This window comes from Chiloscyllium punctatum, chromosome 41 (genome assembly GCF_047496795.1).
Source record: "Chiloscyllium punctatum isolate Juve2018m chromosome 41, sChiPun1.3, whole genome shotgun sequence".
Classification (NCBI taxonomy): Eukaryota; Metazoa; Chordata; class Chondrichthyes; order Orectolobiformes; family Hemiscylliidae; genus Chiloscyllium; species Chiloscyllium punctatum.
In genome coordinates, this window is record NC_092779.1 from 24,453,414 (window position 1) to 24,467,862 (window position 14,449).

The window sequence follows — 14,449 nt, forward strand, 5'->3', positions numbered from 1 at the left end:
TAATTTGACTTGACTGAGAGTTCTTTAGACTTTGAGGCATGGCGCGGTGGCACAGTGGTTAGCACTGCTGCCTCACAGCGCCAGAGACCCAGGTTCAATTCCTGCCTCAGGTGACTAACTGTGTGGAGTTTGCACATTCTCCCCGTGTCTGCGTGGGTTTCCTCCGGGTGCTCCGGTTTCCTCCCACAGTCCAAAGATGTGCAGGTCAGGTGAATTGGCCACGCTAAATTGCCCGTAGTGTTAGGTAAGGGGTAAATGTAGGGGTATGGGTGGGTTGCACTTCGGCGGGGCGGTGTGGACTTGTTGGGCCGAAGGGCCTGTTTCCACACTGTAAGTAATCTAATCTTGTTTGAGGCACATACAGTGTGCTTGTGTGTGAGATTAACACAGCAAGGTAACATACAGCAATATGTCCATTCCCATGGCTGATCATTGCTAGCAAGTGCAATGAGTTGCTTGGTTTTGTGTTTGCACTAAAAGGCAAGGCAAGATAGATACATGGTGAGCCAGTAACTCTGGATGAGAGGACCAAATGTGAAAAGGCAAGGCAAGACCAAGTAGGGATGCAGTGAGCATTGAAGTCGGTGGAAAGTGAACATGAGAGGAGCTAGCAGAGACCTTTGAGATGCAAGATGCTTGAATGCATGGGATGGGTGCCTGTTCCTGTGCTCAAAGTGTCCTGGCAGCAACTTTCCAATAAAACGTGCTGGTGTGCTTCAAAGTGCAGTAGTGAAGGCAGATTCGTACTGTAAGAGGATCAGAGATAGATCATGAAAATGCTCGGCTGGTATATGTCAGATGCCGATGTTGGTGTGTGTATGTGTGTATATATTTTATATATATATATATATATATATATACACACACATACATACACACGCACACAGACCATGGAGCTCATAATATCCCATCAATAAAATAAGACATTTTATAGGCTTCCTTCATTTAGTTCCTTTAGTGTTAACTCACTAATGCTGACAGCTTGTAGACAAGTCACATGACAAAGTCTCTAGAAACAAATTTAATCATAGTTTGTAACTCTAACAATTCACAGAAAGAACTTTTAAAAAAACAGCTTTGAAAGGAAGAGGACACTGTGTGAAAGGATGTAAGTTTTTAATATCTTGCGCATTCACAACAAACATTGATGATGCATACACTTTTCATGGTGCTCTGTTCACCTAGGCAATGAGAGGAAATAGCTTGCTTGTAAAAGATAAAACTCACAGTGCAGCTTCATGTCTATTTTTGAAGTCCTCTGATGGTCAAGTGTCAGCTACACTTCAGAAACAGTTTGAAAGCATTTTGTTTTCATACTCAGCTGACAGGAACTGGGCTTTATTATTCAAAAAGCCTTTGTATGCACAAAGGAACTACAGATTGTGCCGTTGCTTGCTCATTTTTGCAGTCATTCTCCAGCATAAATGATACATCAGCATGGTTTGGCATAGATTAGGTTGCCAACTCCAATTAACTGAAATCGTTGAGATTTCACATCATGGCCACCAACTGCCTTATTAAAATGAACCGTGTTTTCCCATTTCTGATTGTTTTGCAGCTAATTAACAGAAATGTTTCCTCCCTTAGTGGAGGAATCAATGACCAGGGGACATAGATGTAAGGTGAAGAGCAAGAGGTTTGGAGTGGATGTGAGGAAAACATTTTCCACCCAGAGGATGGTGGAAATCTGGAACTCAACATCTATAAAGGAGATAAAGGCAGAAGCTCTCATAGCATTTGAGAAGCATTAAGATGTGCACTTGAGATGTCAAGGCAAACAAGATTATGAACCAAAATGGGATTAGAAAAATTAGGTGATTGGTTAATTAGTTCTGGACTCACCCACCCCAGGGAAAAGTACTTGGGCTATTCATACCTATCCATACCCCTCATGATTTTATAAACCTCTATAAGGTCACCCCTCTGCCTCCAATGTTCCAGGACAAACAGCCCTAGCTTATTCAGCCTTTTCCTCTAACTGAAACTCTCCAAACCTGGCAACATTATTTTTATTTTTTTGTAATTATCTCTCTGCCTCATTTAATCCTTTCACTTGTTATTCAACAATGTCTCTTTACTCACACTGTCTGAAATTCTTGATAACCTGCAGAGACCTATTATTTGGCCTGTTGATACTCTGCTCACACCATTTGAATGATCTTTTGATCATCTGCCCATTACTCTCTCCGCCTATAATTTCTGTGCCTGTGTGTTCCTCTCTCATTTCACCTGATAAAGGGGCAATGTTCTGAAAACTTCTGATTTCAAATAAACCTGTTGGACTATAACCCAGTGTCATCTGACTTCTGACCTTTTGGAAATCTAAATACACTGCGTATACTGATCCACACTTTATCCACCTTACTTGTTATATCCTTAAAGAACTCCAATAAATTGTTCAAACACAATTCCCATTCATAACGCCACACTGACTGTACTTAATAGTATTATGATTTTCTAAATGTTAGCCTAAGGAACATATCATTGCTTTCTGTCCCCCTTCTTTCTTGAATACAGGCGTTACATTTGTTCTTTTCCAGTCCACTGGAATCTTTCCAGAATCTGGGGAATTTTGAAAGACTACACCCAATGCATCCATAATCTCTGCAGCCATTTCCTATAATGTAGGTCATCAAGACTAGACTTGTCAGCCTTTAGTCTAGCAGTTTTCCTAATAGTTTTTTTTTTCTCTAATAATAATGATTGTTTTAAGTTCCTTCTTAAGGTTTGCTATACACAGGATGTTTTTTAGTGCCCTCTACCATAAACACAGAGACAAAATGCTTATTCAAAGACTTTGTCTTTTCTTTGTTTCCCATAATTATTTCCCTAGTCTGACCTTAGAGTCATAAAGTCATGGAGTCATAGAACATGGAAACAGACCCTTCGGCCCAACTTATCCATGCTGACCAGGTATCCTAGGTTGAACTAGTCTATATTTTGCCCATATCCCTCTAAATCTTTCCTATTCATGGACCACTCCTAAATGATAATACACACTTTAGCTATTCTCTTCGTTTTATGTAGTTGTAGAAAGCCAATTGTTTGATGTTACATTTCTTAATAGATTACCCTCATAATTTAATTTCTTCCTCCTAATTATGATTATTTCTTATCCTTTGCTGACTTTTATGAATTCTTTCAATTCTTCTAGCTGGCCACAAATTGTCACAGCAATGTATTTTTTTTTATTTGACGGCATGTCAAACTTTCTTAACTAGCAGTGGGTAATTCATCCTTCTCAATGATCCTTCTTTTTAAATGAAAGATAACTATTTTGAGAGCAAAGCAAGATTTCCTTAAAGGCCTACCACTGCTTAGCTACCAGTTTACCTGTTAATCCATTTTCCCTGTCCACTGTAGGCAATTTTGTCTTCTTATTTTTGTAATTGCTTTTATTTAAGTTTAACACCTTGGCTTTAGGCTCAGAGTTTTCACCCTCAAGATGATTGTAAAATTTGTTCATGTTATGATCACTTTTCACTCAAAGACCCTTTGTCATAAGATCATTGATTAGTACTGTGTCACTATGTAATACCAGTAGCCTTTCCCGGTTTCGGACGTATTGTTCGAAACAACTATCCCAAATATGCTTGACGAATTAACCTTGAAAATGACAATTTGAAAATTCCATTGTGAAATCCATATAAATATTGAAAATGTCCATAATTATTGGACCAAATGTTAACCAGAACAGGATGTATAGCCCAGCTACTCTTTTTTAAAAGTCTTGTGGATCTTTTATACCCATCCAAGTGAATACAGTGATGGCATTGACCAATTAAGCATTATTAGGTCTTGAGCATGAAATGACATCTTACATGGAATGTCATTGAATACTTAGTCCATGGTGACAAGGATAAAGTGCTTTGAAAATCTTGAGAACAAGAAATGAAAGATAAATCAGTTAGGTAATTGCAAAATTACACTTAAGTCTCACTGATCTTTCAACAACTTTCCGAATTGTTGCTGTCATCCAGTCCTCAATAGCTCTTACTTCTGCTCTTTCCCTATAGCTCTGTCAATTTTACTTGCCTGGATATACATCCAATTTCCTTTTGAAGGTAATCGCTTAATCTGCCTCTACCACCCATTTATGGCAGTGCGTTTCAGATTGTAACAACTCAGTGCAAAACTATTCTATTCCTTGGTTATATTGCATAAAAATATAATCATCATGTTTTACCAGCTCTTTTTTTTGCATAATGTGCTAATCCACTTGTTTCAAAGCAGTTAAAAGATTGGAAATAGCATCTGTGAATGACTGAAGCAATACAACACTCAGTTCATTACACGTCTCTTGAATGTTGGAATCAAAACAACCAAAAAGTGGAGTTGATGCAACAATATCATATCGATTGGCCTGGGACAATATCAGCATTAATTCTTGGTTAATCTCTGCAAACCGTTCCCTATCGTATTTCACCAGATTCTCATCAGTCAGTGGGTAAGTGAAGGTTGGTGGGTAACAGTCCTTTGGAACCGGAAATTCAACTTTACAAAGCAAGGGCAGCTCAGTAAACAGTTGGAAGAGGCGGCGAAGGGATCTCGAAGTGAGTGGATTCCCCAGGAAGCTGAAATGTGTCAACTTTTTGCAGGGCTCTAAGGCTAGCAGTAACAAGTTGACATGCTCATCGCTGATGTTGCATTCCTCTAGAGTCAGGCTCCTCAGAGTGCGGGATGCACGACCAAGTAGCTTGAAGAAAGTTGATGGGAATAGGTCAGCGACACTGTGCCCACTCAGGTCCAGCACTTCCAGGTATTCAGCATGCAGGCTGTTGGCCAGGTAAGCCATATCGGCATGATTCAGGCAGCAACTGGACACATTTAAGGAGTGCAGAGGAGTTTTCAAAGGGCTGGAGAGACACAAGGTTAGAAGAGAGAACACAATTACAATTCAAATCAATAAAAAAGAAAGGTGCTGCATTAATGCATGGTACAATGCATTAGAATCCCAAAAGTATTTTATGAAGTGTAGTTACTATGTCATCTTAGAAATGTAGCAGCCAATTCCAGCACAGGCTTGAAAGGTTAGATGGTCCATTCCTGTTCTCATGCACAGCAAGATCCCATAAACTGCTCTGTGAGCATAGTGAAATAACCTGAATTTTTTTCGATGAGGGAAAAGTATTTGTCAGGTATGCCAGTTATATCTCACTTGCTGTTCCACAAAATAGTGCCCCACCAATCTTTACATCGAGCTGAGAGGACAGAAAGGGTCTCAGTTTAATGCTTCATTTGAAAGACTATATCTCAGGTAATGTAGCACTCTCTCAGTTATGCAATTGGATGGCAGCCTTGCTGAGCTTACTTAAGCCCTAGAGTGGGATTTGAACACAGCTTTCTCAGATGAGAATACTACCTGCTGAACTATAGTGTCGTCATCTTCTTATCACATTCTTATGATACCCCCAAGTTCTTAAGTGTTAATTGATTATTTTTCGAAGCATGGTCATTGTTATAAAGTAGGAAATATGACAGCCAAATTGCTGACAGAAAGCTCCTACAAATAGTGATAAGTGGCTAAATAATGATTTTATTGAAGCTGGTTAAGAGATAAATGTTGCAGAAGACAACAGAAATGGTGATGACACGTCATCATCGACCTGAAAGATTAACTCAGTTTCTGTCCAACAGTGCTGCCTGCACTGGATAATAATATTTCCAGTCCCTCCTGCTTTGTTTCAGATTGTCAGCTTCCACAATATTCTGTTTCTTTTTAATCAGAACTTCCATGCTTTTCTTCAAAATAGTGCCATCGGATTTTTATTGCCCACCTGAGACAGCAAGCCAAACCTTGGTTGAAAAGTTTTATTTCACTTTACAGACAGTACATTCATAACTTTAATCCATCTAAGTCTTTGCAAATAATCTCAAAATGTTTGGCCCGCCCTGCTCTTTTCAATACGACATGGTGTCAATTTTTGTCTGATTATATACTCCTGAGAAGTGCCTTCAGGTATTTTATTATACTGAGGTATAAATGGAAGTAGTTGTTGTTGAGCATTGCCAATAATTTCTCTTCCATTCTAGCCAAGATTGGCTGCTGTAAGGAGCAGTTAGAGGTAAACGAAAAGTCGAATCCAGACAACCTGTCATTGTCAAATTATAGACTTCAGCCGATACGATTCACTCCGGTGGATACTGCACATGACAACATTCCAGCAGTAGTACTGAAGGCTTGTGCTCCAGAATGTCAAGTTCACCTCTAAGCCACTCACCTTTCCAACTTGGAAATATATCACCATTTCGTCACTGTCATTGGGTCAAAGTCTGGAATTCTTTCCCTCATGGAATTGTGGGTCAACCCACAGCAGATGGACAGCAGTGGTTCAAGAAGGCAACTCACCATCATCTTCTGAAGGACAACTAGGAATGGGCAATAAATGCTGTCCAGCCAGCAACGCACGTATCTCACAAATGAATAATAATAAAAGGAAGCATGTGCTTGGTGTTTTTCATGGAATGTGGGCATTGACAGCTGGGCTGGCATTTATTGCTTATCCCAAATTGCCCTTCAGAAGGTGATGCAGCCCATTTGGTGTCAGTTGACCCACAATGCCATTAGGGAGGGAGTTCCAGGATTTTGAATCAACTGAAGAAGTGACGATTTATTTCCCAGTCAGAAGGGTAGGTGGTTTGAAGGGGAACTTGCAGCTGGTGATGTTCCCATGTCTCTGCTACTTTAGTTCTTCGAGATAGATGTGATTGTAGTTTTGGTGAGGTGATGCACTTTGGGAAGAGTAACAGGAAGGCAGAGTACTGGGTCAGTGGAAAGATTCTTGGTATCTTCAATGTGCAGAGGGATCTTGGAGTCCATGTACATAGATCTTTGAAAGTTGCCACTCAGGTGGATAGCACGGTTAAGAAGGCATACGGTGTGTTAGGTTTCATTGGTAGAGGGATTGAGTTCCGGAACCACAATATCATGCTTGGAATATTATGTACAGTTCTGGTTGCCCCATTACAGGAAGGATATGGAAGCATTGGAAAAAGTGCAGAGGAGATTTACCAGGATATTGCCTGGTCTGGAGGGAAGGTCTTATGAGGAAAAGCTGAGAGACTTGGGTCTGTTCTCATAGGAAAGAAGAAGGCTAAGGTGGGGGGGGATTTGATAGAGACATACAAGATGATCAGAAGATTAGATAGGGTAGACAGTGAAAGACTTTTTCCTCGGATAATGACGTCAGCTTGTATGAGAGGGCATAACTACAAATTGAGGGGTGATGGATTTAAGACAGATGTCAGAAGCAGGTTCTTTATGCAGAGAGTGGTAAGGGCGTGGGATGCCCTACCTGTTAATGTAGTCAACTCAGCCACATTAGGGAGATTTAAACAATCCTTAGGTAAGCACGTGGGATGATTTTGGGATAGTGTAAGGGGACGAGGTGAGAATAGTTCACAGGTCGGCGCAACACTGAGGGCTGAAGGACCTGTTCTGCGCTGTATTGTTCTATGTTCTGTGTTCTATGGCAGGTGCTGTATAAGAAGCTGTGGTAAATTTATACAGTGCATCTTGCAGACTGCAGCTGAAATAACTGCACAGAGGTCAGTATCCTATCACCAAATCAGCCTTTATTTCCACATGGAGAGTCCTCGATACTGATTTAGCTCCCTCCGAGCCAGCTCAGAGTGAACGGAATCCCTGACACTCCTGTTTATATCTGTCAGACAGTGTTTCCTGGCTGGACCTGATTAACAGCCCCCAATCAGGGAACTCATATTCTATGAGGTCCACCTGGCTGGCCCCATTACAATTACTGCAGTACCCACTGCTTCTACTGAGCATTGCTGGAGGAAGAAATTGAATGTTAATGGATGTGGTGCCAATCAGGTGGACTTTGTCCTGTGTGGTGTCAAGCTTCTTAAGTTGGTGCAGCTGCACGCATCCAGGCAAGTGAGGGCTATTTAATCACATTCCTAACTTGTGCCTTGCAGGTGGTGGACAGGCTTTGTTGAATCTGAAAATTAGTTACTCATGCAGAATTCCTAGCCTCTGTTGGAAATTTGTCCTAGTTTTTGTAGCCACTGTATTTATGTGGCTAGGCCAAATAGTTTCTGGTCAATGGTAACTCCAAGCCTCTGGCTAGTGTGTGTTCAGTGATGGCAATGTCATTGAGTGTCAAGGGGTGATGTTTAGATTCTCTCTTGTTGAATATGTTTATGAGCTGGCACTGTCTGATATGAATGTTTCTTGCTACTTAGCCCAGTCTAAGCCCAGATGTTGTCCAGGTCTTGAGACATTTGGATACTGCTTCAGTATGTGAGGAGTTGTGATTGATGCTGAAGATTGTACAATCAGTGAACATTCCCACTTCTGACCTAATAATGGAAGAAAGATGATTGATGAAGAATTTTGTGATAGTCTTCCCCTGAAGACATCCAGGAAGCCAGATATAAAGGTTATGACTTTTTAAATCAGCTGTCTTGATCCTAGTGGTTAACCAGAATTCCTTGCATGAAACCTGGTATCAAATATCTACCACAATGAGACTCTGGCCTGGGAGTTCAAACTTTTGCTAAGGCTTGGTAATTTCAAAGCTGAAAAAGCTGGCATTCAGAGAGAAAGGAGGAGTCCACTGTAGCATGGTGTTCTGTGCAGAAATTACAGCCCCATCGTTACCAGAATGGAACTGGTGAAAAACAGCTTCTATGGATTTGTGGATTTGTGGTTCCAACTAGGATGCAACATCAAATGGCTTATGTCTCAATGACCACTGAAGTGTGCAGCGCTTCCACTGACAGCCTGAGTACTGCAGTGGAAGTTCAGATCGAACTCAAGCAGCACCACCAGCTGTCATACAAGCTCAGACTGCTGCGTTCGTGGCTGTATATGCTAGCGTTCAAAGACATTTGCAGTATATCCCAGCAGCCCAGCAATCTGCACTCTATTGGATTACAAAGCTTGCCTGAGGCACGACCCTAAGCGACTGGTAGCTGCTCACTGAAACTGTTCTCTCTCTGGCTGACAGTGCTCGTGCTCCCACTTCTGCTACTCTGTGCATGACCTTGCTATTGTTTGTCAGCCAACCAACTCAGACTGTTACACACCTGCCAAGATGGTGCAGTCTGCAGCCAAGCCTTCTTGGCTTGAGTTTGTCCTCCAAGGCCATCTGCATCTTTCCCACTCAATGACAGACACCTTCCAACAGCATGGTATATCCAATGAGAAACCATTGTGGAGCAGCACTAGAACATAGAACATAGAACATAGAACACAGAACAATACAACACAGAACAGGCCCTTGAGCCCTCAATGTTGTGCTGACCTGTGAACTATTCTCAACTCATCCCCCTACACGACCCCAAAATCATCCATGTGCTTATCTAAGGATTGTGTAAATCTCCCTAATGTGGCTGAGTTGACTACGTTAGCGGGTAGGGCATTCCACGCCCTTACCACTCTCTGCGTAAAGAACAGGTAACAATGCACAGCAGACAAACACTAGGGGATACACAATGGTATTTGGTTTAAAGTTCGATACATGGTTTCATTTATAAATTTAAATAGAACTGTTTTTTTATATTTAACTTTCATTAGCAAGTTTTTAGAAGATTTGTAACTCAGGTTGAGGTTTTGGATGTAGGTTTGCTTGCTGAGCTGGAAGGTTCTTTCCAGACGTTTTGTCACCCTACCAGGTAACATCTACAGTGGGCCTCAGGTGAAACACTGCTTAAAATTCCTGCTTTCTATTCATATGTTTGGGTTTCATTGGGTTGGTGATGTCACTTCCGGTGGAGATATTATTTCCTGAAGTCACTTCCAGTTCCTTTTCTCAGGGGATCTAACTTGATGTGTTTGTAAATAGAGTTCTGGTTAGAACACCATGCTTCTGGGAATTCTCGTACGTGTCTTTGTTTGGCTTGTCCTAGGATGAATGTGTTGTCCCAGTTGAAGTGGTGTCCTTCCTCATCCATCAGCCATGATCATATTGAATGGCGGTGCAGGCTCGAAGGGCTGAATGGCCTACTCCTGCATCTATTGTCTATTGTCTGTCTATTGTCTAAGTGAGGATACTAGTAAGAACTTTCATTTAACTTTCATTTTTGCATTGTGACTCAATGAGTGTTGTTGGATTTGTACTCCAAGGCAAATACAGTATAGTCCATCACATTCCTAACATACACCTCTGAGATGAGTAGGAAGTGAGTGCTTCCCATTGAATTCCCAGTCTCTGACCTGGTCTTAAATAGCTGGTCCAGTTCAATTTCTAGTCAATGGTAATCCCTAGGATGTTGATAGCGAGTGATTCTACAATGATAATGGCATTGAATTTCAAGTAGAAATGGTTAGATTCTCCCTTTGTTGCTAATGGCCATTGCCTGGCACTTTCTTGGCACAAATATTCCTTTCCACTTGTCAGACCAGACTTGAAAGTTATAGATGTTTTGCTGCGCATTGGTACAAACTGCAACCAATGATCTGTAAACGGTTCTGAAGATGCAAGCAAATGGAAAAATAAACACTATTGCCTTTGGAGCCACTGGTGAAGCAACTTAGGAGAGGATGTTGTTCCTTAAAAAAGCAGAGGTGCTGCTAGATAATTTTTGCAAACTGATCGACTTGATTCTATACACATTTGTGGTGAACAGTAACTGGATATGTGATAACTCCTTTGTCAAAATGTCAACAGAATATAAACTGTGTGACACAGAAACCATTTTGTTAAAGCAAGAGTACTTCCTATACCCAGAAAGAAGGCTCAGTTTCTCACCCAAGAAGTCGAGGATATAGTTTTGAAAAGTGTAAGTAGTAAACGGGTCGTTGGTTCAGCAACTTTGTTCGAGAAGGATAATAGAGATTTTCTGCAGTATCTAAAATTCACGTCACTTGTCAAGGATCAATAATGCTGGCATCAGGGCAAAACATAATGATAGAAAAAAGAACAAGTACGTATATCATTCCCTTTCTGCTTTTAGGTGTCCTCAATAACTTCAGAGCCAATGATATTTGCAATGCTGTCACAGTCCTAATATAAAAAACATAGCTGTCAGTTTGTAAACAGCATTGTAATAATGACCAGATCATTTGCTTTTTGATGCTACCTGAGGAATGAATAATTATAAGCAAATTATAAATAATAATAAATAATTATCCCTCCTTTTTTTATTGAAATAATACCATGGGACATGTCTGCGAGAGCAGACAGGGACTTGATTTGACCCGTCACTTGAAAAATGAAGCTTCTGACAGATTAGATTCTCTCCTGTGTGGAAACAGGCCCTTTGGCCCAACAAGTCCATACTGACCCTCTGAAGAGAAACCCACCCAGATCCATTTCCCTCTAACTAATGCACCTGACACTGTGCGTAATTTAGCATGATCAATTCACCTGACCTGCACATCTTTGGAGTGTGGGAGGAAACCAGAGCACCCGGAGGAAATCCGCACAGCCACGGGGAGAATGTGCAAACTCCATACAGACAGTCGTCTGAGGCTGGAATCTAACCTGGCGCTGCGAGGCAGCAATGCTAACCATTGAGCCACCGTGCCGCCCCTGTGTGGCACTCCCTTGGCACTGCCCTGGGGAATTCGCTTGAAGGTTTTACTCAGGTGTCTGCTATGGGTTTGCAATCATCACCCTTCTGCCTCGGTACAACCCATTGAGCCAGAATTGACAACTATGTAGCCCTCAAAGGAGGTGTGACCATTAAATCATTATACATTAATGTAATTCAAACCTTATTTTAATATCAAGAGCTCTGCTCTTGTTTTTATTTCCTACATGATCAGCAGGAAGATGTAATTGAAGTAAAATTAATATTATGTTGTTCTATTGGACTCTATAGTGGAAATATTGGAAGTGTGAACCAATGTAAGTTATTGCATATACAGTATAATAAAATATAAAAATTACTGATGGTACTATCATCAGTTAAACTGGTTTAGCAGTGAATGTGTTTTGCAGAATAGTAAAGGGAGAACTTGAAATGAGGCCCAAAATCCCTGAGTCACAAATGGTCATAAGTGTGACGATAAAACTGTTGGAAATTGCACCAGCGTATAAAGGTTTCAACTAAGAGATGCCAGTTAGTCCATCAAATTTTCCTGTCACTCATGATAGCCAATGCATCAAGTAAAGTTTTCCTATTCCCTATTATTCTGCAGCCATGTAATTTCCTGGGACAGATGCAGAACGGACAAAGAATAGAATAGAATCCATACAATGTAGATGCAGGCCATTCAGCCCATCAAGTCCACACCAACCCTCCAAAGACCATCCCACTCACCAACCCTATAATCCTACATGACCAATCCACCTAACCTGCACATCTTCAGACTGTGGGAGGAAACAAAGCACCTGGAGGAAACCCACACAGACATGGGGAAAATGTGCAAACTCCACATAGTCACCTGAGGCTGGAATCAAACCTGGTCCCTGGCTCTGTGAGGCAGCAGTGCTAACCACTGAGCCACCATGCCGCCCAGAAGGAAAATAATACTACAGAAAATTCATCTTTGGCCTCTCTCAGACGATCATAAGAGATATTTTGAATGGAATGATTGTTGTTTATTTTATGTGGCTCAGAGCTATGCACAGAAATCTCATCAGTTTCACTGTGTGTAACAAAATTTTAATTACAAAAGTGTTAGTCAATGCTGTAAAATGTCTACCTCATTCTTATATTTTCAGCTTCCAAAAGCTTCTAGCAGTCAGTTGAAGCTTGTTTACATATCCTGCAGTTCACATCCAGACTTAACTGATCAAAAGCAATGGACATAAGAGACACACATTTCATCAAAGGTAGAACAATTGAACAATTGAATACTATAAGGGCCATCTGAACCTACCTGAGTATTTTACGTATTCGACCAGTGAGAGTGGAAAAAGCCAAGTTCAGTTCTGCAAGAAAGTTCAGTTCACTTAACCTCTCTCCAATTTTCACAAGCAGAGGTTCATCTTCTTGTGTCATTCTGCGTACGTCAAAGGTCCTTGCTGGGAGTGTCAGTGACCTAAGCAATGGGAGCGGCACTTCACTCAAGAGGAAGTCAAAATGCTCCATTTCCATACGAATGTTGTGGACCAACTCTAATTTCTGCAGAGTCTCAGACTTAACCAGCTTGATAATATAAAACAACTTCCTCAACGCCAGGCTGTCAGCTCTGAATTCAACACATCTGATCTTCAGTGGGCACTGCCCCCTCAGCAACAAAGCCTCCACCACTACTTCATAGCTCCGCTGTGTCACAAACATGCTCATGAAGACCTCAACTGAGATGTCAGCTACCAAATCTTCCAGTTCACGGGCTTGTATCTCCACAAGCAAATCAAAACAGGTCCTTGCCATCAATTCAGTTCTCCCCCATCTCCCCAGAGCCTTTCCACAATCACAAGCCTGAAATTCAATATCATTGAGTCCCGTTAGGTCGACCACTTTGAGTCTCTTCGCATATGTGGCTGAACTATTCAGAACGTAGTCTTTCAGCCCTGTTAAACATGCTTGTAGACAAATTTGACATGTCCTGTTGCAAAGATCCTGCTCGCAGTCCGCTGTCTTCCCCAAGAGCTTTGAGATATTGAATTCTGCCAATGGCCAGTTTTCCACCAAGTCGTGGAGTACTGTGGCCTGCTCCTGTAAATAGCTCGCTTTGAAGAGCAGAGGGTACAAGTTTTGTGTTACATGAACAATGCTTCTCTGAGCTACCTGGGCATCTGATACCAAGGCCTGGGCACTAATGAATCGTAAAGTCTTCATTATTTCTCGTTTCTGTTTGCTTTGCTCCTTTCAGTTTGTAACCCAAGGTAACCCACTACGATCTGAGAAACGGAATGACTTGTCCACATTCTGTGTCGTGTATTTTTAGCAGCAGCTGCACAGTATCAGCTGCTCAGTCCTAGATGGGAATCATCCACGTCACGTGCTCTAGCACATATTTATTTTTAATAATAACTGACTGCAGTGATCAGAGAAAGTGCAACACTGTTACAACTGTGACTATACTCTGTGATATTATCTAATGGGGAGCCACATCTATTAAATGAAGTGAAGATATTCTGTTGACTTGCTCAACATTGATGCTGGTGTTCACAGTAGAGTACGTCAGGTTTTCTGTTTAGGCATTCATATTGATCTCTGAATAATTCTGAATGTTGTGTTACAACCGCATTTATATAGCATCCCTGTTGTGGAAAATATTCTGAAGTGCTTCATAGACATGGAATTAAAACAAAAACCCTATGCCAAATGAGCTACTAGGAGATCCAATCAATAACCCAATCAATAACTAAAATATGATGTTAAAGGAGAACAGGGTTGTGGAGATTTGAAGAAATGTAATAAGGGAATTGCGAGGCACAAAGCCGTGGCTGCTGATGACTTAATGTCTCATTCTGTTGTAATCAAATGTTTTTCTTTCAGTCACTCAAACGTTCCCTCTCCTGAAGCTGCTGACTCATGTGGGATAAACTTTCCAGTATCTGCTGGTCTATTATAGATAACTTTTCCC

The 14,449-nt window shown here is 41.2% G+C and overlaps 1 protein-coding gene across 1 annotated transcript; it reads right to left on the reverse strand.

The window, feature by feature from the left end:
• Positions 1-1,099: 1,099 nt before the first annotated feature.
• LOC140464924 (leucine-rich repeat-containing protein 14B-like) lies at positions 1,100-13,772 on the reverse strand. The gene is made up of 2 exons (XM_072560557.1): positions 12,794-13,772; positions 1,100-4,856 (listed from the first exon to the last, which is right to left on the reverse strand). Exons 1-2 carry the CDS (start codon positions 13,696-13,698, stop codon positions 4,211-4,213), a joined length of 1,551 nt encoding a protein of 516 aa, XP_072416658.1. The 5' UTR covers positions 13,699-13,772; the 3' UTR covers positions 1,100-4,210.
• Positions 13,773-14,449: the final 677 nt, after the last annotated feature.